The 25,839-nt window shown below is 42.1% G+C and overlaps 1 protein-coding gene across 2 annotated transcripts in view; it reads right to left on the reverse strand.

Moving 5' to 3' along the window:
• The window catches only part of zfpm2a (zinc finger protein, FOG family member 2a), a 119,880-nt gene that overhangs the window by 60,555 nt on the left and 33,486 nt on the right, over positions 1-25,839 (reverse strand). For both annotated transcript variants that reach the window (XM_005741266.1, XM_005741265.1), the window contains exons 3-4: positions 20,947-21,048; positions 2,782-2,906 (exon numbers count right to left, since the gene is read on the reverse strand). In XM_005741266.1, the coding sequence (XP_005741323.1) occupies positions 2,782-2,906; positions 20,947-21,048 (227 nt within the window). The remainder of the gene's footprint in view (positions 1-2,781; positions 2,907-20,946; positions 21,049-25,839) is intronic.

The raw sequence follows: 25,839 nt of genomic DNA on the forward strand, positions 1-25,839 counted from the left end.
ACCCTGCTTTGCAGCACTGGCCACCCTGACATGCATCAAAACTAGCCGGCCTCTTTTAACCCCTTTCTCTTCTCCCTCCCCTCACACTTACATTTGTTATTTCAACTTTTCTCGCTGGTGAGGCATCAGAGATTTGATCCTGTCTAGATGTTTTAAGATTTGCACAGCTCTCGTACCTCCTACTGAAATAACTGAGATAAATGCAGCCCTGCGTGCGGGGACGTTTCCAAAGGCTGCTCGTTTAACAATGCAGCGGCTCGATAAGTAGAAGCTTGAATTGAAAGTAAAGAAATAAACTTAGGGTACTGTAAATGAGACCAATCCCTTGTGAAGTGCAAAATACTACAATTTTTAAGTTTCTGGCTCATTCTGCACCAAGAAAAAAGAGAAAAAAAGGAAAATCTAAAGTAAAAAGTTACACTGAACCCTAAAAGGAGGCTTGGTAAAACAAAACATGCCAGCTGGGTTGACCTAGCCTTTAATGAGAGATAGTGAGAAGCTGCTAACAGCCAGTACCCCATTTGAGAGATGAAACTTAGCAGAGGAGGAGGGCAAGTAGCAAAAGCATTGAAAGGGCTCCCATGAGAATAGACACACATGAGATCCTTAAAGGCAACACGCAAGAGCTTCTTCCTCTGCTTTTAATTGCGATAGAGGTTTGGCATATTCTGTAACCCCTCCACAGCCTATTACAGGTGATGACCAGCACCTGCTCGGTTGAAAAAAACCCCAACAACCTAAGGAGCGTCTGTACAGCAGTGATGAATTCCTCAGAGGGTAGTTCGTTAAGAACTTCTCATTCTAGCCAAGAGCAACAATCAGTTTATGCATCTTGCTCAGCAGCGAGTCTGATGAATGTGTAAAGTTTTTATCTGCTGGAAAAGCTCAACTAACAAACAATTCAAGAAGATGCTTTATATGACGTCACTCGATGAGTCTGGAGGCGGGTCATTTGAGGGACAGTTGAAGGTTGATTTTGGATGCCTTTCAGTGAAATTCATGCAGCAGCTCATCGAGAAATATATGGAGTGTGTTACTTTGGAAGGCAACTTGAGGTGTTACTCTGTCAAATCACTTTTCCGCCCAAGGATAACTGGCTTTACCCTGAGAGAAGCCATATTTCATGGCTATAATACGGCCTGAGTTATTTAAAGCCACTGATGACTTCAAAACCATGAGGGGAGCTTAGAAAGCAGTCAAAAGTGTTCCGAAAATGATTTAATAAAGTTATGCGTTTAAGGAATCTGGGAGAATGGATGGCATGGCCTCTGAGTCTGAAATCCTCCTGGACTTATTCTTGTGTTTTTTTTCTCCTTTTAAACAAGATGAATGTAAGGCTGGTTTTGACTTTAATAGGAATTTCTTAATTAATCCAAATGCAGAATGGAATATCAAACCCACGAAGGGCTTGTCCCTCCACCAGAGCAGCAGGTCAACACGAGTCTCTGCTGGGATCTCCGAAACAAGAGATATAAAGCTGCTGTGCGCAGAGTAACATCAAACATAATGGGCTGTGACTTCACTCAACTGAAGCCTGGACTGAGCTCCAAATCCACCAATTAAAATGTTTTGTCATAAAATATGCAGATTAAAGGGGTAAAACAGATGCACTTCAAAGGCTTATGTTGGGGGCCAGTTGGATCCCAAAAGAGTCACCTCGGTAGGTTCGAATGTCAGGGGAGATGCCATTAATACGGGCTTAGCTGTAAAACTTTCTAGTGATCAAGTCCCCATGGCTGCTAAGGGCAAAGTTTGACTAAATTTAGTGACCTAAGTTTAATCATGACATGACTCAACAATAAGAAAACAGGCTTTTACTGCAAACAAGTAGCATTTGGGTTAAGGGTTAGTCGCTTTAGTTCACTATAGAGCCCTCAATGGATTTTTACAAAAATAACAATAATGCATTGTAAAGTATGCATCATTTTAAATGGCTCAGTAAGCCTATAAACTATATCATACAGTTTTGTTTAGCCAAATCTGGATATGAAATACAATTAATATTTAAGTCAGCATGACTATAGTGAAAATAGTTGGTTGTAGTCACTCATTCTTGGTAAAATTACATCTATTCTGCTAATCTTGGATAAACCATGTTCCAAAAAGGAGAAAAAGCCACTGCTCACTCGTTGGCTAATGACATGTCAATCATAAATCAAAGCTTCAAAAACAGAGAAACCAATGGGCGGCTACATCCAGCTTTTATACTGTCTGTGGTTGCAAAGCGGCTTGCAGATCACCTAATCTGCCTCCACTTCAGCTAAGCTTGACTTTGCGTCCTGACTAAATAAATGCTCTCTTCAATCTAATGTACAGCAAAATCTAGTAGGTAGCTAAAAATCTTGATTGTCAGATGACAACTGGCACAGCTTTAATGTGGTACTGAAGCTCAGTCTTGTTTTTATCGCTTTCAACGACTGTTTTGTTTATATTTCACCGTAGGTACCAGAATGCCTTCGTTGCATCACTTTTTGATTATTGAAATGTTCCCTTTCCCTTCTAAACAAAAGCACACAAAGATCCCTGAAGTGTTGAGACACTGACATTTTGAATAGACAGCAGAGCTGACTCACTGTTTTCTTCTAGGACTCTGGAACAGTGAGCCTGATCCCATTTAATTAAAATTTATTTGACACTTTATCTTCATTTCACTTCTTAAATCATACTTTTATTTTATAATATAGACTGTACTATCATTTTAGTGAGTTCTGCTCATATTTTAAGGATGCTTTATAGCTAAATGTTTAACGTTTTACAGTAGTTGGTCAAACGAGAACTTACCAGTGTAGAGTTGTCAGTGCTCATTTCAATCTTCCCCTCAAAGGGTCCCCATGTTGTCCCCAAAGGGAGCTGCTGCCGGCTGTGGATACGACGCTCACCATCTTTAAGGAATGCGTCCAGCTCTCCTGAAAAAACACACCAGACGCCAAAGCAGTCAGCCATAATGCTCTATATGGCGCACAAGTTCTACATCAAGTCACAGCTATGTTCATTCATTCTTATTTTGGCTTAAACCTACATGTGCAATCCTTTTACTCCCTCAAAAAAAAAGAAAAAAAAAGTGGAGGTTAAAATCCAAGCAGCTTCAAGGTGGATAAGCAAATCAAGCGAGCATCCATCTGATGGTGTTCCTCAGACACATGGTGTGCTAACCCTACTTGAAAGGTGTCTTGTGTAGAGATAATCTCTGTGAGACAGTGCAGGCTTACTGGCTGGTGAGAGCAGCGAGTGGCAGCCCTATTCCTGTTGTTCCGGGAAGGCAGGACCCTTGTTAGTGCTGTGCAGATCTTCAGTTAATTAACAGTGGAAACGGATAGCACTGTTAGTACTACCAGCACTCATCCCCCCAACCACCCAGCTATCTTATCTCTTAGATTCAGTGTACTCTTTTTGACGTGGTGATTAATCAAACAGTTATGATAAAACTCATGGCAGGCTGTGACATAGTTTACAGAGAAGGATGTTTCTCTGAGTGTGTGTTGCAAAGAGAAAGTATGCAGCTCTTAACTAGTTGCCTTGACAATTCTGAGAAGTGCTGCTGGATTCAAACATCTGTAGCAACATTTGGTCTCGCTTTATAGTCTCCATGGACACGAGAAGTTCAAATAATGTTCTTATCAGGCGTGAGTCATGTTTCAGAACTTCTTTAAATAAGCCTGAGGTGACCTTTGGGAAGTGCAAATTCAGGTCAGCTTCAGGCCATCAGCATGAAGCAAACCTGGTAAATATACCCCAGTGTGTCCGGACGAGTGATCATAATGCGTGTTAGTAATATACAAACCGAACTCTACATGTGTTGTTAACACTGTGTCTCATAACCCGTTTGTTAACACATGAGGCTAAAAGGTATTCGGGGCATTTGGTTCACGATGAATGGGTTGAAATGATCAGTGAACTTTACGACGTGTATGTGGTATAATGACCTATTCAGCCCTGTTCTACTCTGTAAATATCAACCATGTATCAGTGGCCGGCTATTGTGCTCCACCGTTAGGGCTCTATGGAAATGTGTGCTTATGTGAAGCTTTGCATGCATAAACATGACTGAAACATCGCGCTCGTGTTACTGCCCACTAGAAAATCATGCCTTGGCGATCATATATTCATCAAGAACAGTCGCAGCTGTGGCATTAAAAAGCTAAACGTCACCTCTGATTAAAAAAAAATCACTCCCCAGACCAAACCTCTGTTATAAGATTGAAACAGATGCCCTGGACATTTACTTATACTTATGAAATTGACCGTATAAAAACAAGATAATCTGGACTACATTATCTCATTCTCACCCTCCCTCTGTATCCTCTGCCCCCCCCTCTCCTCCCTTGTTCCTGCTGTTGCATGCTGTCCTCCTGGTGCTGCAGTGGAAGGTGGGTAAGCTCATTACAGAGAAATAATTAAACATTGGTGCACAGCTGGTCGTCATCACTGAGAGCAACAGCCACCGCTTGATGCATTCTGTTTGTCCTCAGATAAGACCCACGGCCTTTAACCGCTTGGATGCAAGTTCCTGTTTAGCCCCGCTTGACACACAGCTAAAGCCATCCCCAGCCAACAACTCTGATTCCTTTCTCCTTCTCTTTCTCTTCTCTGGGTGGATGGATGGGGGGGTGATTGGAGTAAAAAGAAAAAAGGGGGTAACGGGTAGCGTTAGGTGTGAGAAAGAGGAGGGGGGTAAAGAGGGTACAATTCAATTTGTGCGGTTTGTGGTCCACCATGTTTAGGTGCCAGTTGTGTGCATCTCACACCAAATGTTGCCTGAGGACCTTGGCTCACAGATGGCTTGTCACATCTGTTGCAGATACTAGTGGAAGATCTCCACAAAAACACCCATGGATGAATAATGAGTCCCCTTCATGGGCTGTCTGTGTCTCTATGGGCATTTACAGGTTTGTGAATGTTGCAAGGCAAAAAAAAAAGAAAATAAACTAAAATAAATAAATAAATAAGTTATATTGACAGATGTGTTCTGTCATCAACTACTAGCTGCTGACAACTTTTGTAATTACGGTTGCATAAACTCTTTATGTCACAGTGATAATTCAATTTCTTACGAGCCCCCAAATCCCAACTCTATTACCTATACTCATTACAAATAAATTTAGAACAAATACAGAAGTCACACTGTTTAACCCGTCAAACTGCGAGCGGCAGACTGAACTAAGAGGAAAGCTCATAATGGGCTATTAGGAGATTTAACAAACCCAGCGTCTGTGTTCTCTCTCTTCAGTGTTTTCCTCATCATCCAATTCTCAAATGCCACACACTTGGCAAAACACGAGCTCGTGATGTGGCTCGAGAGCCCCCCCCCCTCCGAATCCCCAACCAAAACCTCACCACAACCTTTATCCACAACCACCACCACCCCCACCCAACCACCACCCCACCCTCGATAAGATCATCATCTGTCGCTAGACTCTAGGGTCTGTTCCTGCACTCCACAGATACTTGGCAGACCAATGAATGTCCCTTTGTGTGGAGAGATCTTCCTCAGATAGCACCCAAGATGCTCCACACTGGCATCTGTTTGTTTTTTTTGTTTTTTTAATGTGTGCATGTGTGTCCTGTCTTTCTTTTCTGCTCTGGTGCAAAGAAATGGGGAACCTCGTCTCCCTCTCTCCCATCTCCGGTGTACGACTGAATGCTAATGAGTTTCTCAGTGGCAGGATGCCAGCCTGCTATGATGTGAAGAATAAATGGGTGTGGACCATTGACAGACAGAGGTGAACTGCCACTTTCTACTTTTGAATAATGTTATTACATCTAATGAAACTCTTTTCAACAATCCCTTAACATGCAATTCACCTTTTTTTTATTTCTCCATTATGTTGGGGAAAATGATCTTATTCCACCACCTGACAATTTCACATTTGCATTACATTCTGCATTAGCTTGTTACAGATCTTTATTACAGCTATACGACGTTCACAGAGGTTAATACATTCGAAACGAAAGCTGTGTTTTATAGGGCTGCGCTAGGGGTGTGAGGATAAGCATGGACTGGCAGTAAGTGTTACGCTGAATATGAAAGATTGCGTACATTGATATTGTATCAATAATACCCATGTGATAAATTTGTAAATTATTCTTTTTGTGTGGTTTTGTATAGTTATGGATTGTCTCATACCTTCTGTGTATCTGTATTTGGTTTTTAATCAATTTGACAAAAAAAAGATAGAGATATGATTATTTTTGATTTTCTTTAAATTTGCTGACTATGATAACCTGATATAGTGACAAGCTTAGGGTGAACTGATTTCCACTAGTTTGTCCACTGCAGTCTTGGGTAGGCTATGTAATTCTTGCATATCACCTTATAAATACTTCCTCCTACTATGTTTGATTGCATAGTGCTTATTTTATTTGATATGATATTTGTTATGTGAGTTTTACATGTTTAAAATTAATCTTTTTTTTTGTGTAATTCTACAAGATTACAACAGGTTTGACTTACAAATTACACGAGTATTTCCCTAGAGTGATCTGGGCCCACTTGTCTCTTTGGAGGGAGGAGGATCTGAAATTCAATCCAAGTGTGTGTTTTTCATGATTACTTTTAAGAATTTCTTCCTAGATTGGAGGGGACACACTTCCATGATGGTCATGTGCACATCTACAGGGCAGGATGGAGAGGTTACCAGTCAAATGGGTGACTGGTTTACAGGGGGATTCTGGACCAACAGTGTTTGTGATTTTCTTTGTGAAAACACTAAAATAACTAAACGTCCCTTAAGAAGAGCTACAGATAGTTCAAAAGACTTGAGGAATCACTGCGGCTGTGCTAGTGACCCAGTGTTTTTTTCCTTTAATTTGTCATCTGTCCGTAATTCAAGGCTCCAACTGAAATATTCGTCCACCCTATACTTTAAAATTCAATGACTGATTCGCATTTTAGTACAAATGTTTCTATTAATGCACAAGACGTTCAGACCTGAATTTTCTTAATATAATTTCTGGCCTGGAGTGGGGCCTCTGCTAATGGTCAGAAATGACAAATGACATCATCATCATCTCGCTGAAGCATATTAACATTTGTTAAAGAACCGGGATCCGCTCGAGGTATTTTCCATGTGAATTTAACTTCTGTAACTAGTTCAAAGAACAAACTTTAAATTACCCGCAGCATTAAAATAGCCATTCCAGTCTGTGGTCTACTTCACCTTTATCCAGTTAGTGCGAGTATATTAACAGTAAAGGCAGATGTTGCGGGAAAAACAAGGAACGACAGAGTCGAAACAAGAGGGGAAACTGTGCTTGAGCGCCGCACAACAGGCGATCCTTCTTGATATCAAGCAGCGCCTCTGAATCAAGGCAAACAAATGTCTGCTGTTCAAAGTTCAATAACCTGTGCGTGGCAATTCACAGATGTCCCACTGAATCCAAGTCATCTCCACTGATAGGCCATGCTATAGAGCCAGCAAATGGGCTATAAATTAATATACCATGAGAGCGGCATATGGGGTGAAATGGAACGCAGTGTATCAGTTCAACAAAAGGTGCCACATCTTTAAAGCAGATATGTGATATGAAATTTTACAGCTGAAGGAGAAATGTCACAGAGCTTTGATAAGAGAGCAACGAACTTTCTCCCCCCTCCTACCCAAACCCTATTATCAGGTCCAAGTGAGCAAAATGCATCATTTATAACCCAGAGCCCACACTATTATCTTTGAAAAAGGCACTTGTGTTAACACAACTGCGGACCCCCACCACCAGCAGCACCACCACCTCGTCTTCCTCTGTCCTCACCCCGCCCCTCCGCCCTCCCCAAACCCGCCCTAACCCTGCCTACATGTGGCCGCGCTTGGCCTTGAGCAGCGGGGAGAACGTTTGCTGGGGAGCAAGTTTCCAGGCAACCACATGAGTTTGGCCACAGCGGGAGGGGGGGTGGGAGTGTGGAGGGGGTGAAGGAGAGAGGGCTTAGTAGGGGGGATTCACCCCTTCAGGTCAGGCTTGTTTTCAGGCAGTGGATGGCTTGAGGGGAAAGAGTTAAACAAGCCAAAGGGATTAGGGCATTTTAGCTGTGACACTCCACACAGGCTGAGCAGGGGGCTAGGGGGTGGCTGTGGAGGTCGTTCGGATGGAAGTCTCCGAGCCTCTAGTTGTTGATACATGCAACAATGCCCATGAAGTACCGTTTTTTTAAAAAAGACAGATGTAATTATGGGTGTTTCAACTCCGTCTCCTGATAAGACGACTGATTGCACACATTATGCTTTTTACAATATCCGCTCTAAAACCTAACCTGACTTAGATTTAGGCTGCGCCAAATAATTATGTTTAAGGTGAGGCAGCTAGCACACATTGTTAAGGCTGGGGAGAGGTTTTGTTTAAAATAAAGAGAGCATCTTATCTGCTTTCTTACTGTTTTTGCCTTTTAGGGTAGACCGAGTTACAGCTGAAAAAGAGGGACAGTCAAAAAACCTGAAATAATTGTACATGTGCAACAAGTCAGATTAGTAATTTTTGCCCTGCACATGAGCATGCTGTTTGAATGTGGGAAATCTGAAGTAGGCAAGCGTCCATGTAAGTAAGGTAAGTATTTCATGTCACCATGTCATTTTCATGTGGTTTTTTCACTATTTAACTTGAAGTGGGATCATTGTCATCTTCATTCTGTGCTTTAAAGGCTAACGTATGTCATGCTGTGGTGTCATTCAAGGTTAATGGACAATTAAGAGTAATGTGCAGTGTGGCCAGCAGGCTAAAAACGAGATGCAATTTCTCAACTGTACCTGTGGTAGAATCTAGTTGCACTGAATAGTGTTTAGTTGAATTGTTTAACATTGCTGGTTAAAAGTCATACATGTGGTTGAATGTAAAAATCGCTGATTGAAGCCAGAACCACGTATGCCACCACTGTGAATGACAGCCTAATTCAGTAGATGAATGAACTACTGTTATTTTTAATGGTTTAGTAGGCTATTGTTATGTGGTTGTAGCCTCCAGTTTTATTATTACTGTTTGCAATTGCTCTTTAAATGAATAAGTTTAAAAAGTTGCTCAATAGAAAGAAAATAATGAATTGAAATACAATTAAATATTTGTGCGTATGCAATTCCTGTTCAGCATTTTACAAATTACTGTTGCTCAATAAATACAATTAATTAAAATCATATATTTTTTTGTTGACTTAAGTTTTTTAAAGGCTTTTTTATTTGAGCTGAATTGCTTAGGTAGCATTGTGGATGGGTGTTTCAAGTGCACCATGCTACTGCTTTATGTATACCCAGCATGGATACACTTAAAACATCCATGCACTTTGGAAACCATAAACTACTTAAGGATATTGTTATTTAATATTACCTTTGTAGTGTAGGAAGGAAGGAAACATCATATGAAAATTAAACTTGTTTTCATTCGCTAGCTTTGGTGTGGTAGTACCAAAAGTAAAACGAGTACCAACTGCATTCAGTCTACCTCAAGTTTATGGCTATAGGTAGCATCCAGTTAGCATAGCTTGTCATAAAGATGGAAAGCAGAGCAAAACCTAGCCAGCTGCTTCAAGGTGGATTTAGTTTAGTTCAGTTTTCCCAAATAGTTTTTTCCCTGTTTCCAGGCTCCATGGTAACCTGTAACCATAGACTGTATGTAAAAAGTGGACATAGACTTAGCTTGGTTAGCAATTGGCATCTGTAGACTTTCTAGCTGTATCGCACAGATACAGATACCTGCTAGTTAGTAAGTCACACTCAAAATAGCCTTTTGTTTGTGAGAATTTCACACAGCAAAATTGAAGCACGGGCCTCTTGGACAGGGTTAGTGCAGCTATTCATTTGTGTTCAAATTGCATGACAATGTATCTAGTGGTCTAGTTCGATGACTCGAAATAACTGAGGTGAAGCTTTCAGAACAGATACCAGCTGTATCCACCTATGTTGGCCCCTAGTACTGAAAACAGTTTTGTCTCTTTTACTGAGAGAAATATCTTTAAGTCTTAATATAAAAAAGTTAAGAAAAAAGTCTGGGGCATTGGTTTGCTTTTGGAGGTGGCCTCTAGTGGCCAAGTGAGGAAATGCACTCTGTTTGGAACTTAAATTATGTGTGTTGAGCTTTCAGCCACGGAGGTAGCCACTTTATTGCAAGTTGTGGAAGTAATCCTAGGGATACCGGACATAGTGTTTATGTGGGGATCCAAGACTAAGGGTCTTTTCATACTCATGATTTTTGATATCGTTTTTAAACTGCAGCAATTAAAACAACAAAGAAAAAGGGAACGTTTAGAAAAGTATAGCGGCATGTGTGCACACACTCACTCACACATACAAAAGTTTCAGTCCTCTAGTACATTATCAACACAGAGACTGGTGTTTGGTGTCATTGAACAATTGAAATATACCAGCTGTCAAGCACGCCGTCTCATCAAAAGCCAGGCGAAGTTAGCAGGAGGCTGGCTGACAACAATCTCTGAGACATCCATCTTTAGAGAAGCAGTGCAATTTCTATTGATAGCATGTAAAGCGAGACGGGAAAACTTAAAGAATGACTGTCCTCGCGCAGAGATATCGCCGTATCGCCGACAACATCTAGAGGACACACACCACTCATGCTGGAATCTGATTATTTTAAATGCTTTTCTTTAAAATTTCAGAACCATCAAAAGGACATTACTCTACCTGAGTGTGTCAGGACGGATGAGTAAGTGATTGTATGTGAATAGGGAATGCACGCACTCGAGACAGAAGGATAACAAGATTTTAGGAGCAGAAGAAAGATGCTGTTCTGTTGGTTCAGTCTTGTCACAAACCGTGTCATAAAGAGTTATACTTTTCCATAACTATAGGTGGAGATTGCTTTCAAAAATATGGCCGTGTAAAAAAGTACTTTAACAACTTTTTTTGTTAGCAAGGAAAACAAGTAAACATTGCTACCTTCTTGATATTCTGCAGTTAATTGACAAGGATGCTATTTTTAAAGTACTCCTGAATCTCCTCCCAAGTCAATTACCAGCCTGCAACTTCCCCTGAGTAACAGGGAATTCAGTTTTTTCTTTTTCCTGGGTGACCTAGTTGTCTTTTGTGAGTAGGTTTTAGCCGGAGCAGTTTGACAGTCAACAGATAAGATGGATTAAGCTTTTTTTTTTTTCATCCAGTTTTGATGTGAACAGCGTAAAAGCGGGTTAAATCATTGAGTTTCAGGAGTATTTTTAAATGCCTGGAGATAGCGCGATAAAGGAGCTAAACCTAAGACTTGGGCCGGGAAGGTCAAGGTCGCGGCTTTGGAGAGCAGCTACCCGGCGACGGGGGCCGGGTTTCGTCTCTCTCGGAGCGGGCTGAGCGCTGGAGCCGAGCCCACCTCTCATCACTCCCAGAAAAGCTACACGGAAAGGAGTGAAACAAAATCCGTCGAGAGCTCGACGGGCGGCATCAAAGAGCAGCGCACCCTTGCCTCGTGTGGGTGTGCAGAAGGGGAGCGTGTGTGTGTGTGTGAGTGAGAGTGGAGATGTGTGTATGTGTGAATGTGTGAATGTGTGTGTTAGAGGGGTATGGGGAGGGGTAGCTCCTCTTTGCATTTTGTGTGCATGCATGAATGAGGTGTTATAGTGTGTGTCTGCCTGTGTCTGTGTGAGCACTGTAAAATATCATTCCTCCATGAGCAACTAGCTCCATAATTATGTTTTGATTATTTGCGAATGCTAAAATAAAACAGCAATTAATCTGCTGATGTAAAACAGAAAATAGAAGTGCGACGCACATATTAAACAACCCAGTTTACAGCGATATTAAAAACAAAATCACATTTTGTGAATATCATTTGTTCAACGTTCCCCCCCCCCACCAACACCCGCATCACCACCTCCACCACCACATCCTTCTCTTCCCACCTCCCCAAAGACCTGATCCGAGGCGTGCTTAACATGCGCATAGGAGCTGACAGCCGTACAGTCACGTGACGCAGCTCAGCCAATCCTGAATACATTTGAATTTTTAAGCCGCGCAGCGATGAAGCCACTTGAGCAAAAGAAAAGGTGAAGGGGCGACTGAAATAAACAAATCAGAGCGATACGCCCGGGTCGACGCGCCGGTGCAACATGCCCGTTTATCACGTGTCACATCTGGTCGACACTGAGAGGTTTGTTGTTTTGTTTCTTCCTCTTCGGTTTGGAAAAATATTTCTGAGGGGACATATTTAGACACATTTTGTGGACGTCTATTCCCCCACTGCTCCTCATGTCGGTGACAGGGGAGAGTAATCCTATACACAGGCTGCTATTGTGAAATGAGAAACTAGCCTCCTTCACTGCCAGAGACCAGATGCACCTCTCTCTCTCTCTCCTTCTCTCTCTCTCTCTCTCTGTCCTAATCTGTAAACGACTTAAAGGAGCCTTATCTCCGGGCTCTTCTGCTTCATTTCATGCTTGATTTACTTTAATTTGTCTGATAGGGCACAAGGATTTGGAAATGGCCCATCTTTCGGTGGAAAATGTTCTGATTTTTCTCCGGCATTGTTATGTGGAGGTTTTTGACTTTTCTCTCCCCCTCTCTCTCTCGCTCTCTCTTCCTCCTCCTCTTTCTCCATCTCTCTCCCTCTCTGTCTCCCTCCCTCTCTTTCTCTCTCCATCACCTCTCTTTTTTTTTCCCTTTTGAGGGGTGGGGGGTGGGAGGGGGGGGTGGATCTTGCTCCAGTGCAACAGTCTGTTTGAGTGCATTTAGATTCGAGCTAGCACAGCACAAACAACTTTTCCATGTGGTGCGATTTTGTGATGGGCGACGGCGACACAGGAGTCGTGTTTGCCTTTCAGATCCACATTGGGCGCAGAGCAGCCGAGTGCTTCAAACCACAAAGATCTTATGTTTAAGTTAAGAGGCGACTGGCCCTCCAGTTTAGCAAGTGGGTGAGCGGCTGGCACTGATAAAGTTGCTCCACAATGAGGGACAGGGACAAGCGACATGTCTACAGATGCTTCGACTTCTTTTTTTTTTTCTTCTTCTCCTGGCGGAACTCAAGCGCTTGCTTGACTGTCTGGCTGCTCCCATCACGAAGACATTCTCCCCACTTCTATTTAGTGACTGAATGACAGTGGAGGCAGTGAGCTATGATTAGAGAGGAGCCCATATCTTACTAGATCCTGAATAATCTCCATCCCCTCCCACCAATGAGCAAGGCACAGAGGCGGCGGAGAAAGCCAGAGGAAAAATGAGACAAGAAGAATGGACAGAGCTGTCCTATGTATGCCAAGATGTCACATAGTTCCCCTGGACTCCTCTATATGCCCAGTGTGGACACAGTATAAAAAGAAAAATCAAAATTCATTCACTTTGAGTCGCTTTAACTAATCTGAGCAGTGGCAGACGTAATCAAAGAGAATTTTACATTGAAATCTGAACAGAAGAGAAAGAGACATTAACTGGAGACTTGCATTAAACAATTAAACTCATTCACAACTAGTGGTTAACTGATTGGCTTAAAAAAAAAAAATCAATTTCCCAAACACAACGACATGAAACGTCACTAACTCCGCCTCCAACACATAAATAAATGGTTAACTACACACACAGAGGAAAAACAGAGAGGAAGAAACAGGGAAACAGGGGGGACCATTGAAATTCATCTCACAGCCTGAATTTACTTAACTGCGGGTCTGTGCGCGGTGATAAACGGAGTGATGATCCGGCAACACGTCTTTATCCATGCTTTGCTTTAATTAACGGCGGCTTGTTTGTTGAAAAGATGATTAATATGCCAATGAAAATTGCATAATTGAATACCACAACACTCGCACAATCAGGGAGGAACATGCCATTTTTTATTAACTTTTCAGTATCATTATTATTACTATTATTTGGTATTTTAATTCACTTGACAAGCGGCGCCCCTCCCCACCCCTCCCCACCACAACCACCGCCGTTAAACAGACAAAAAAACAAAACAAAACCAAAAAAAAACACCAAGGATGGTGGAATTGGCGTGACCGGTGGGCCACACTGGGCCCAGCTGTTCATCACCAATAGGAGGTCTTCACAGTCGGTGGTACTGCTGTGATATCAACACCTATCAGTGTGAATGCTGCACATGAGTCCGTGTGTTAGAGCAGGGACAGTGAGAGTAGAGCGGGGTTGGGGGTGGCTGGGTTGGATGCAGCTTGCATGGCACTGACTGAACTCCTGTGGCCAAGCAGAAATCTGTGAGGACACCAAAAGTAAAAGTTTGCACACGCATATGAAATGGCACACTATCTGACGCACCGGGGACCAGATTTTTTTTCCCCTTCACAAAGCAAAATTCACGCATGAAGAAATAACTCCAAAGTCACTCGAATAAAAGTTAAAAAAAGAGGCCAAATGAAAACGACGAATTCCACAATTTGAACGAGTTTCACTTGAGCAACCCAGAGTTTACCCAGTGTTACATCCCCTGGCACAACTTGCACCAGCGTCTCCATACTAATGCTAAATACACACATCAAATATTCAGCCAATTACAATGAGAGCTCTTGCAAAAAAGAAAAAAGAAAAAGAAAAACCTGCAATGCTATGGTGCCCGGGAGGGTAAGCATTACAGAACAAACAAACTTTCAGAGAGCTAAAGAAAGACACCAGGGGTGTCGAGTCCCCCCTGGGGTGGAGGGTAGAAACAGCAACACCAACCTGCCCTTTAGGACTGTCACATTTAGCGACGATTTATGTTATTTGGACTTTTTCACATGAAGTGGAATCAAAAAGCAGCTGATTTGTGGACAAAACGCTTGGAAGTAAATGATCTTATTAAAGCCTTCTCCCACGTATCCACACAAAACTAGAACTGGATATAGTGACATCTCCCTCACATGATAAGAACAGTGATTGCATTTTTGTCCTATTTTAGATTATATAACTAACAGCCATGAAGTTCCTCCATAAAGCCTCTTAGTATAGCGGATCAGTGACTAAATTTGCATCGAGTCGATGCAGCACAGGAGTACAGTGATTTGTCTAATCTCTTGTTGCATATTTCATCGCTATAATCACACATTGTGCATTTGCGAGTGTGTACGTGGTGGTGATGGCGGTTGCGGTTGGGGGGGGAAGTGGGCTGTTTTCTCCTTACACAGGTGATGCATAGAGTACAAAGCCGTCATCAACAATCTCTTAAGAAATAAATGTATTTGTTAAAAAAAGAAGAAGAAGAAGAAGAAGCGGACAAATGTTTACACACAGCACTTTGATTGCAATTTAATTTTACATCACTCAGGGCCCTGAACTCACAGAGAAGCTGATGATGGACTTTCATCATCAGTATCAGCAATCTCAGTGTCATTCATGTTTTGTGAGACTTGTCAGAAGACTTTGAATAAACCCCTGGAGGAGCGAGATAAAACCTTCCTTTTCTGCGGGAGAATTGCCATGATGCACGTCCAAATTTCTTGATTACAAGACGAAGCGGGGGGAGAGAGAGGAAAAAAAGTTAAAAAAAAAAATAAAAATAAAAACCTTGAATGAAAGCCTGCGCTGAAAGTTTTCAGTTTGCTGATATAACAGTCAAGTGTGTCTATAAGTCTACTTAAAACGCTTAGGTATCAGTGGAGACAGCTGCGACACCCTCGTCTTATGATTCTGTCGAGACAGTACACTATCAAACCTTTCATACCGTTCCCAAGCTACATTTCCGGTGACAAAAGCTTTGCGAAAGCCTCCTGAAGGATTCATCTATATCCTAATATTTCCAATCCAATTTAACTGGAGCAGCCGGAGTGGTCTGAGCACTAGTTTACCAATCTTTGCTTTCCAAGACTCTGTGTGCTGAAGGCTTGAGGGGTTCAATCAATGGCGCTTTGATCTCGGCTGGAACCATAATTATTTAACATTGTTACAAGGATTTCTCTAATCCATCCTACCATTAAATCCCTTTTACACCCTCATCTTCTGCAGCCTAATCTGCATCTGGGTGCTCCGTTTGTCTCTCTCCCTCATTTCGGCTCGCCCCTCCCTCCTTGACGACACCCTGACTTTATAATGGACTTGGGTGTCGACTTAGAAAATGCCTTGTTTACTGAGAGCGACCTGATTGAACTGTGCTCAAACGGACTGTTGCTGTGTAAGAATTTAAAAGTTGTTTTTCTTAGTCGATCTGTACTTTTAAGTGCTACATAGTTTGGGTTTACTTTCAGTTCAGCTGGGACTGAATGGTGAAAGGATTCTGCAGCTATAATGCCAAGATCTGGTCACCGAGCTCAGTAATCTCAAACATTTCACATTGTGGTCCACACCACATATGACCCACTTTGACCTTAAGTGGGCTCGGCAAGTAAAAAAATCCCCTTTCTATTAGCGTAAAGACTTAATGCCTAAATTTGTCAATATAAGAAAAAGAAGAGTAATTACTACACTTTCCTCAGTTCAACATGTTTCTGTTTTTCAATGTGATAAAGAAATGCTGTTCTAGTAAATGAAGAACGGCTCTTTGGGCTTAAACTGTAAGAAATAAACGTGCTTATATTCCAGACCATCCTGTAATTGGAGGAAAGTTTTTTTGTAAACCACAGAAATTGCCCCATATTTATTATTGATTTTATTGTGGACACGTTCTTAAAAAAAACAGATATTCCTGTAGTACTTTTCTGCCATTTAACTGATTATCTATTATTTTATTACTACAGTATGAATGGCTCTAGGTGAGATCTTTATCAGCATGACAAGTTGTAAAATGTATAAATATAAAAGTCCAAAATTTATCCTTCCCTTTATCCAGAGCCAGAGTATTTGCCAGGCAGATTGTGGCCCCTGGGCCTTATGTTGGACACCCCTGGTCTAGATATAACTGTCACCGCTTCATCTTCATTTTATCTTTTTTTTTGGTCAATTTTTCCACTAAGTTTCTTCAGATGAACCAAGGGAATGTCCAAGTTCATGTGACTGATGCCCAAAAGGTTTCATCCCATCTGTTTATTTTCATGATCACTTTGTCTCCCAACAAAAAACGGCCCACTGTCCTTTTGCAAATATTTGCATGTCTGTGTTTCACCACGATATAAATAGCAGCACGGGCAATCGCAAACATTTGTTGAGGCACCTGCCACAGTATCGTGGCCATCTGGTCCTCCAATTCTCCTAGCATGACATATGTGCATTAAACCTGAAATGGTTATTGTTTTTTTTTTCCTTTTTTTTCCTTTGGCGACTGGAAGAAGATGGATTGGCCACAGACCGTTCTAGGTTGGCTGGAGTCAAAAATGAGACTCGAGACTTTTTACATCTGAGTGAGGCTGCGTTTTCAGCATGTGCATGTTTGATGTCTTGAAAGGGGAAAAGAAGGGGGTGGATATAAATGGATATCTTTTTTCAGGGTGAAGTGTGTGTGTGTGTGTGTGTGTGTGTGTGTGTGTGTGTGTGTGTGTGTGTGTGTGTGTGTGTGTCCCACTGTCAGGTAGATTCTCAGATGGCCACTCCTTCAGCTGACCCCTGCCTCGCCCTGGCTGATGCCCAGCTGGCATCAGCAGCTGAGCAAGCTGGGCCATGCCGGCCGTCAGGGACAAGCCAAGAGAAGAGATTTGTGGACAAGGTGATCACATTACTTCTGTTACCACTCTGTCACACTCATCTGCCCCTTCTGCATCTCCTTCTTTACAGCGTGGCTCATTTTAAGTGTGTTTTAGGGCTGATATCTTAGATGTTGATGTCGCTGTATGCAAGTCACATCTACTTCAAATCCAGTTTAATCAGTTTGGGAAATTGGGTGTTGACATTAGCTGCAAACTGACAGCTACAGTAGATCAGCTTAATTCAATTCAAAACACTAGCATGTTTAATGCTGCTTCTAAAGTTCTCTGAGGCATTCCAGTGATATAATGTTGCACTCTGGGACAGTTTATGGGCCTTTTTTTTTTTAGAAAAAGGTTAAAATCTAAGCAGCTGCTAAGTCTTTCTTAGCCTTTTAAAACTCCATGTCATAATGCAGTGGAGATGATTTTTTTAGACCTTGACAGCTTGTTGTGCAGTTTCACTAATTATTCCGAGTGGAAAGTAAGCTATGCATCATTTGGCACAATGCTAGAATTGGCAAAACTATGGCAAACAATACAGTTATTTGGGGGGGGGAAATGCACAAGTCTGAAACTCTTGCTAATTTTGTCGCTAATCAACGTGTTATAATCAGAGGATATCCACCTGTAGATGCTAAAATCAATCACGATCAGTTCAAAAGATGGCATTCATCATGCTTCAATCTGCAAAAAGATTGTGATCAATGGAAATGCTTTCCACTGTATCACTACAGAAATAAAATACAATAAAACTTGTTAGCACACACGTCACACTGCATGTGCACACTGTATTTATTTGCATTTGGGCAGCATAATAAACTGTGAAGGCAAACCACATCCTATTAGCAGTGGACAATACAGTGCCGTATCTGAGTATGTGCTGCTTCTTCAGCTACATATTAGCTTTAATTCTTAAATTTAGAGGTCCACAGCGTAACCTAACAAATGCACACACAGACTAGACACTTGAGCTGAAACTGCAGCGAACACAATTACAGCACTCTTAACGAACCCTGGATTTTCTTCACTTTCCAAAGCGGGGTGTGGTTTACATGAGAAGGCATTTAGATAAGGATGAGAACAAGTTCATTAGCAGAGTTAGCTAGCTAACACACACCATTCCCAATTAGCCTAGAGGAGAGCAAGCGGGAGAGAATCGAGAGAGACGGAGTCAGATTCCTATCACAGGCAGTCCATGAAAATGAATAGAATAGCATGACACGCTATCTGGCAAATCAGCGGCTGATTGCGAAACACCCGTGACGAGAAATGAACACGAGACAGAAGATCAGTGTGCAGATTTGCTTAAGGACATACTTGTAGAGATGAGGGGAGAGAAAGGGAACTCGCTGGGTGTTCCACATCAGAGACCCAGCACTCTGAACAACAGAGAAGAGCCAGCTATCAGATTAATAGTGAGTCATTCAGTACGCTTCTCTGCTGTTCCAGACAGAAAGACAATCAGAGAACACGGGCCAATCGTGGACAGCACTTGACATGAGTTACTAAAGTGGAGATGAAATGCAGGGACAAAAAAAAAGAAAGAAAAAAGTTCAATTACAGGATGTAGATTGTAAAGGCTTTTGTTGTTACTCAGCAAAAGGGAAATGGTATGGAGGTGCTTCAATAGAATCACCAAAGCAGGTGGGCATGTTCCGAGTTAGCCCACCTCATTAAAAGGCTTCACTCTCTTTTTATGTAATGGCCATTACACGTCCTATTCAGATGCACACGCGCAGTGATTAAAAATTATCTGTTGGTGATCATAATCACAGCTGCTTAAACTTAAGCCAAAGAATAACAAAGAACTTTTGAATGCTCAACTATCTGAACATTTACAAAGAGATTAAAGGGGAGACAGTCTACAAACTAAATAAATTTGCTTTTAATCGCTTCCAACAGGAAGTCATGTCATTTCGAATGTCCCTATCTGATTGTCTGATTCCCCCTCTTTATTCAAATTATAACATGCCCATCTGACTTTTCCAGCACAATGGGAAAAATTAAAAAGGGAAATGACCTTTCATGGCAGCCATGATGAAAGAGTGAATGGCATTATTATGCGCCAAGATTAATTTCGGTCTACTCCACAGTGCCCATTGAGAAAACACACGAGGGGGGCACGGGTGCCTTAGTCGCTCATTAATTGGTAGGTGTATCATAGAGATGTCAAAAACAAGATGATTATAAACCGATGACCCGGCTGCGAAGCGCACACAATACGCTACAATATGAAAGCTTGTTTGCTTAAAGTTGGGTGCAGCCAGGTGCTAAGTGTCATTTTTCCGGCAGCAATACAGCAGAGATTGGGCCACAAGTGTCCAAGTCCTCTGATAAGTTGGAACCACTCATGCTGCGGTTTAGCAAAACATGAAATGGGCATCATGTCTCACATCACTTCCCCTGCAGTTCAGCTGTCCTCGCTGTATGCAAAGAGAAAGTTTACTTCAAGTCCCCCTCCTCTCCCTCCCCGCTGCCTGTCCAGCAGTGTGTTTCTGAGCCTCTAATTCTCATTCTGATGGCTAAGTAGAAGGGGGAAAGCATAATTACAGTCAGTCATACATCCAGTCATGCTACATCCATCCCTCCTTTTCAAAGCAGTATTTTTAAGCTCAGCATTTCTTGCCAAAAAAGGGGGCCTTTTTTTTTTCGTCTGCATGTGATGCCTTCTTTTTGTCATGGCCCCCATAGTTCTGAGCTGACCCCCTCAGCCCTGTCTCCTGACTGATCACAGTGATGGTTTATTACTGTCGTCCCGGCGCTCTTATCTTTAGCCAGCAATGCTCATTTCCTTCCCCAGATTTAAATGCAAATGTGAAATTTAATGATAAATGCATTATCTGATAGGTGCGATAACACTGATTCACTGTCAGTATAAAATACACACCCCGGGGGGCTTCGAGCTAGCAAGCACAACTTGCCCAAATCCACTTTTTTCTCCCGCTCTCCCTTTCTTTTCTCTCCCCCCCCCCAAAACGCATGTACCTGCAATAAATTCTTGAGGTCATTTTATGCATTAAAAGGAATCACATTTTGTGTGTTCAGCAGTGCGGGCGCAGGCTATTGCTGAGCAGTAATTGCCGTGCAACTATCTTGTTCAATGTATTATCCATCATTTTGATGAAGTTACTTTTACTAAAAGGGCAAACAAGATAAAAAAAATGTGTTGTAAACTCTTCAAAAGCTGCGTCTGCATTGCATTATTCAGTTCTTTAAAACAAATGTCTTTAAGGAAGCAGTTGTCGACAATTTAATTTACTGTTAACCGAATGGTGGCTTCACGTACATTTCAAGCGAGCAGCAGACTTCTGACACGATTGTGTAGCTATATAGTTACTATACAAGGCAATCATTTTTAGAAACAATAATATTTTATCCCCTTTATCACCTTCCCTCGAACTACACCGCATGCCTTTCAGTTACTCAACAATAACTTTATCAAATGACCCCCGAAAGCCTGTCTTGTAAAGTAATACTCATGCTTTTCTTACTTGGACCATCCCATTCCTCTGGCCCCATAGCAGCGTGCCTGCTCTTCTCCCCCTGCCCATCCATCTCCGACTCTCCTGCCTCTCGATTGCCATCTTCCTCTCCTGTAAGTAAAAGAGGGAAAAAAGCACTTTAAGTCCCACAATGCACACAAGACCCAAAGTGAACAGCACTCTCTCCAAATTTAATGTTTGGACACGTAATTTAATGAATCGTTGCATTATGCAGACTTTGGTTTTTTAACATCTTCTCCCTGTACCAGTTAAGTGTCACAATGTGACGTGTGTTTCCGTGTATGATTTTGTAAAAGTGCATTCACCACATGCAGCTGCACACTTTTATGTAAAAAGGAGTTCCCATGAGTGCTTGCAGGAACAGGAGGAAGCCCAATGGAACAGGAAGGAAAGCAATGTGTGGGAGAGAGGTGGCTATTTATTACCGTTTGATCTATTGTGGAGGGAGCTAGAATGTGTGTTATAGGATGTAGGGGCTGATTTACAGTCCCAAGGCTCACACAGACCATGCTAAGGGATATTTGGGTATCTCTCTCCAGGATGTAAGTGCTTAAAGACCTTGTTTTACAAAAAAAAGAAAAAGACTAGACGCTCTCACTGTAGACGCACTTACTGTAAAAGAAAATCTATTTTTGCATGTCTACGGTAAGCACAGTTTGTACTCAAAAGTTTATAGGCACATAAATCAGAGCTTAGTAGGTGCCCCAAGTGTGGTGCTCTAAATAAATCCAATGTGGCTGACACAGTGGTTGGTGTCTCTTCAGACTCGGGCAGGTAAGAGCAAACCTGCTTGGGGCTGATGGTTTGTGGAGGTACATTCCTCTCACTTTTGTCACCCCATCTTTTTCATTCCTTTGATGTTTTAAACCCAACAGTGAATGGTCAAGGACAGGCCTGGATTGCTCCAGTGGCTTACTACACGCCACCACAAGGGAAAAACAGGGGCGGGAGAGGGCATGTAGATTTAAATACAAATATATGACGACAGGACAACCTATACCTTATGCAGCAAACCTAAATATGAATATATTGTAACCACACCTGCCTCTGTTCTTCGCCCCCCACAGTTCCCAAAAAAACACATTTCTGAGTCTTAGTTATCAACCTTCAAGTGACAACTGCCACAGGACACACACTACGTCACTCCAGCGCCGGCCATCCTCAGTCGGGTTAATCTCCAGATCAAGCACATACTCTGTGCTTGTTTAGCTTTTTTCCCCTTTTTTTGACGTGGCTCACTTCAAAGAGAGCGGCAAACATTGCCAAAAGGATGTCAGCTTTCTATCTCCCACTAAAATAGAAGATGTGTGCACGAAGAAAAAAAAGCGATACTGTAGGGAAGTCTGCAGAAATGTCCTACTTACAGTACATGAGGTCATTATGACCCACTTTTGCTTATGCAAGTGTCTGCTTGGGCTGGCAATTTCTTCCCCCTGCTCCTCCTCTCTCCCAGTATATTATCACGGAGCCCACTCAACTAAATTCCCCCACTATTTATTGTTGGGCCTGGAGAACCTCTTTAGCATACCAGGCTCGTATTATGACGAGGATAACAAAGGCGTATATCAACAGTTCCTTCCAATGGAGCGCAGTTTGAAGAAAAAAAAAAAAAAGCTGGTGAGATAACATTAAAGGCACTACCTTGATCTCAGGCGAACATGTTAAGCCCTGTAACGAAACGTATTGGAAGTGTTTAATTACAGCCCGGGAAATGAAGCTACAAGATGATTCCTTAATTAAGCAGTGATTAAGGATTTTCTGCCTTCTATCTAACACAGTTTGCAGTGCATTTTAAACACAATCGCCCAGGCAACCTCACAGGGAACAATGTCACAGGGCTTTGATGAAGTTTCCTGCACAAATGTCACTAGGAAGAAAAAAAAGGCGAGCAGAGGAAGCAGTGCTGGAGCAGCACTCCTTTGCTTACAGTACAGTCAGTGAGATAAAACCTGGAATACAGAGAAATGTCGAGATCCCCCCCCGCCCCAGATTTTAAAACAACATGGAAATGGATTGATTGAGGTGCTCCATTTCATTCACCGAGGTCCAATCTGAGTAATCGAGCCTCTGCTTTGTTTCATCATTTGAATTGAAACCCCTCTGCAGTCTTATCAAAGGGGACAGATTGTCAATGATCATCCTCTACATTATCGCCTAGATCATAATTTACATCTGGCTTAGGTTCCTTTCCCCGCACGCTCAGATGGATATACTTGAGGCTGAGTGAGAGAAAGCTGAGGAGAACAGAAGGGACGGGGAGGGCTGGGGAGGCGAGGCGGCCTGCTGGGTTCTGGGTTGGCGGGCATGCGAGAGGAGCCAGTGAGCTGTTAAAATCAGCTCTATCGCTGCTCTATCAAAGGACAGCTCTCTAGCCAAATCGCAGTCGCATGCAGCGTGCCACACATTCAGGTCAATAAGCTTATAGGCGATTTACACAAACAATTCCTCGAGCAAGGTAGCAACAAAGTCATATTGGCTTTTTCCCTCCCTTTTAGCATTGTCTCTGCCGAGGAAGCCCTTGAAAATGTCAATCTCTCGCATGCGACTTTAAGGAGCTCAGGGCACTCTAATCCTGACCACTGAGTCCTGAGACAGGTTGCAATTTCTGCAAGATGGTGTATAAGTATTTTTAAGTATTCCTATGGGATATGGCAGAGTTCTATAGGTTACCAAATCCCGGGCTCGATGACTTTAACCCACTGTCGCATTTCTAAACCCATCACATGCTTCCTGGTGTTGGAGCTTGGCGATGATTTTCAAAATGTAATATCAGGAGGGCTATGCCTGCCCCCCCCTCGTCAGCATCGTTGATATTGCATATTTGGCTGCTGATGCAGATTGCGTCACATATACAGATAAAGTCATTTCAAGGAAGCAACCTTTTTCACCAAAGTCAAGCATAGCTGTAAGACTTCTCTGCTATCTGAAAAATAGGTCTGAATTGCATGCAATTTGTGGCAGGCAGAGCACTCCAATGGAGGGAGGCTATTAGTGAAATGCCTTGCCACTGTCTCTTTAAATGCCAATAAATTCCCATCATTACAGAATCTGGCAGTTTTCCTCCCTGTCTGCAGCCTGGGTCTTTATCTCGCTCTGCCTCAGTCTCTGAGCATGTAGATCTGGCCCAGTTAGATTGTCATACTTAACAAACATTAATGATTAATTTCCTCCACTGAGTCAAATGGGGCTAAAGGGATGACTCGATTCATCTTATCGCACCACAAATTAGCATTTCCCCATATTCTCCAGCATCAACTGTGCATTAAAATTCCACATTTACCATTCTGGGCACTGGCAGCTGTGGTGAAAGAGCCAAGGAGATCTTCCTCCCGTGTTGCTGGAGATTCAGATTACTTCTGTGTCGCACAAAGAATAATTAATTGTGCCACTTTCTCCTTGTTACTGTACATCTGTGGCTGCCGCAAGTCAAATTACTCACCGAGAGGTTATTTGAAAGTTCAAGGTGTATTTTTTTTTTTTTAATTATTTACCGTGTTAAGTCCTTTGCTTTCACTTTTCACTTCAACTGTGATAGAATATTTCTGCCCACATTGTTTCTGTAATTCGAGGAGAACGGCACAAAAGAGTGCAAATTTTCACGTTTAACTTCATGTATCTTGACACCCGCAACAACCTCAGAAACGAACTGAAAAAAACAAACAACCCTCGTGTAATGTAACTTCACGAAAAGCTGTTTTACGTCGAGGAAATGAGACACGTGAAATGACATGTAAATTTACTGTCAGTGCTAAGTAAGGAAGTCATTTGTCATCAGACAAACACTTGGAACGCTCAGAGGGAACAGCTTGTGGCAACACCCTGTGCTGAACTTCACAGATAGCCAACAATAAAAGAGGGGGTGAAACAGCAAGGTGAAATTTCACAATTTCAGTAAAAAAAGATGCCACTCAGCGTATATAAAAAAAGGTATCTTTCTCACAATTATGGAGCCAGGTGTGTCAATAGAGTATAAATCTTTTCTGTGGGAGCGAGCGTGTTCATCTGTGGGGTTCTTCACAAGCACAGCTCCATAAATGTGAAATTGACCGAGCAGGAGAGGTTGTTTGAGGTAAAAATTCTTGTTTAATAGCAAGGGAAAGCCAAGGTTATTTCTTTAGATGTGTGCCTTTCCCCCTTCCTCATAGAAGTCTTGAAAGGGAGGCAGACCCCCTCTAAAATGCCATGTATATTAAAAACAGTGTTCAGTCTCTCTGGGGTGCTACTATTCCACCAAGCTTGTTCATTTTCAGAGACATTATTCTGAGCTGAACTGACAGGGGGCTGCTCATACCTGTAACCGTATATCCACACGATTCAGGGCTGCCCATTACTGACGATCATGACGCATTATGCGAGGGATTAAATTGTGTAGCTGGTCAAAATAGGTCTAACTTGAGTACTTCATGTGCAGCTGGATAGTCCCATCAGTGATAAAGCACTGTATTTTAATTCTTGATCACTGAATTGTGTATCCAAAATAAAACATTAACTTGCAGAGTATTGAATGAAGCTGTCTAATAGAGGCATTGGATTGGAGTAATTACCTGGGATGATGTGAAACACATGTTCTTGATATACAAATTTAGCTTTATTTTAATAGATTCTGTCTGTTTGAACTTTTTTTTGACTCCAAAAACAAAATAATAAAATCACTCCTTCCTTTGTTAAACTGGACATGTGCGACCACTGGTGAGGCCTAACAAAAGGACAATGCTGTGTTTAAATGGGTCATAAGTCAGAGGGCTTAGGAAGCACTGATGCAGGACTAATCATTTCTACTGTTTGTCTGAAGAAGAAAAAAAAAGATGATCCTAAAAGCATTTTTGTCATTTCTGTTGCCAATGTCAAGCTAACAGGCCCTTGTGTGTGTGTGTGTGTGTG

This window comes from Pundamilia nyererei, unplaced genomic scaffold (assembly GCF_000239375.1).
Source record: "Pundamilia nyererei isolate P.nyererei 1_Seehausen unplaced genomic scaffold, PunNye1.0 scaffold00109, whole genome shotgun sequence".
Taxonomy (NCBI): domain Eukaryota; kingdom Metazoa; phylum Chordata; class Actinopteri; order Cichliformes; family Cichlidae; genus Pundamilia; species Pundamilia nyererei.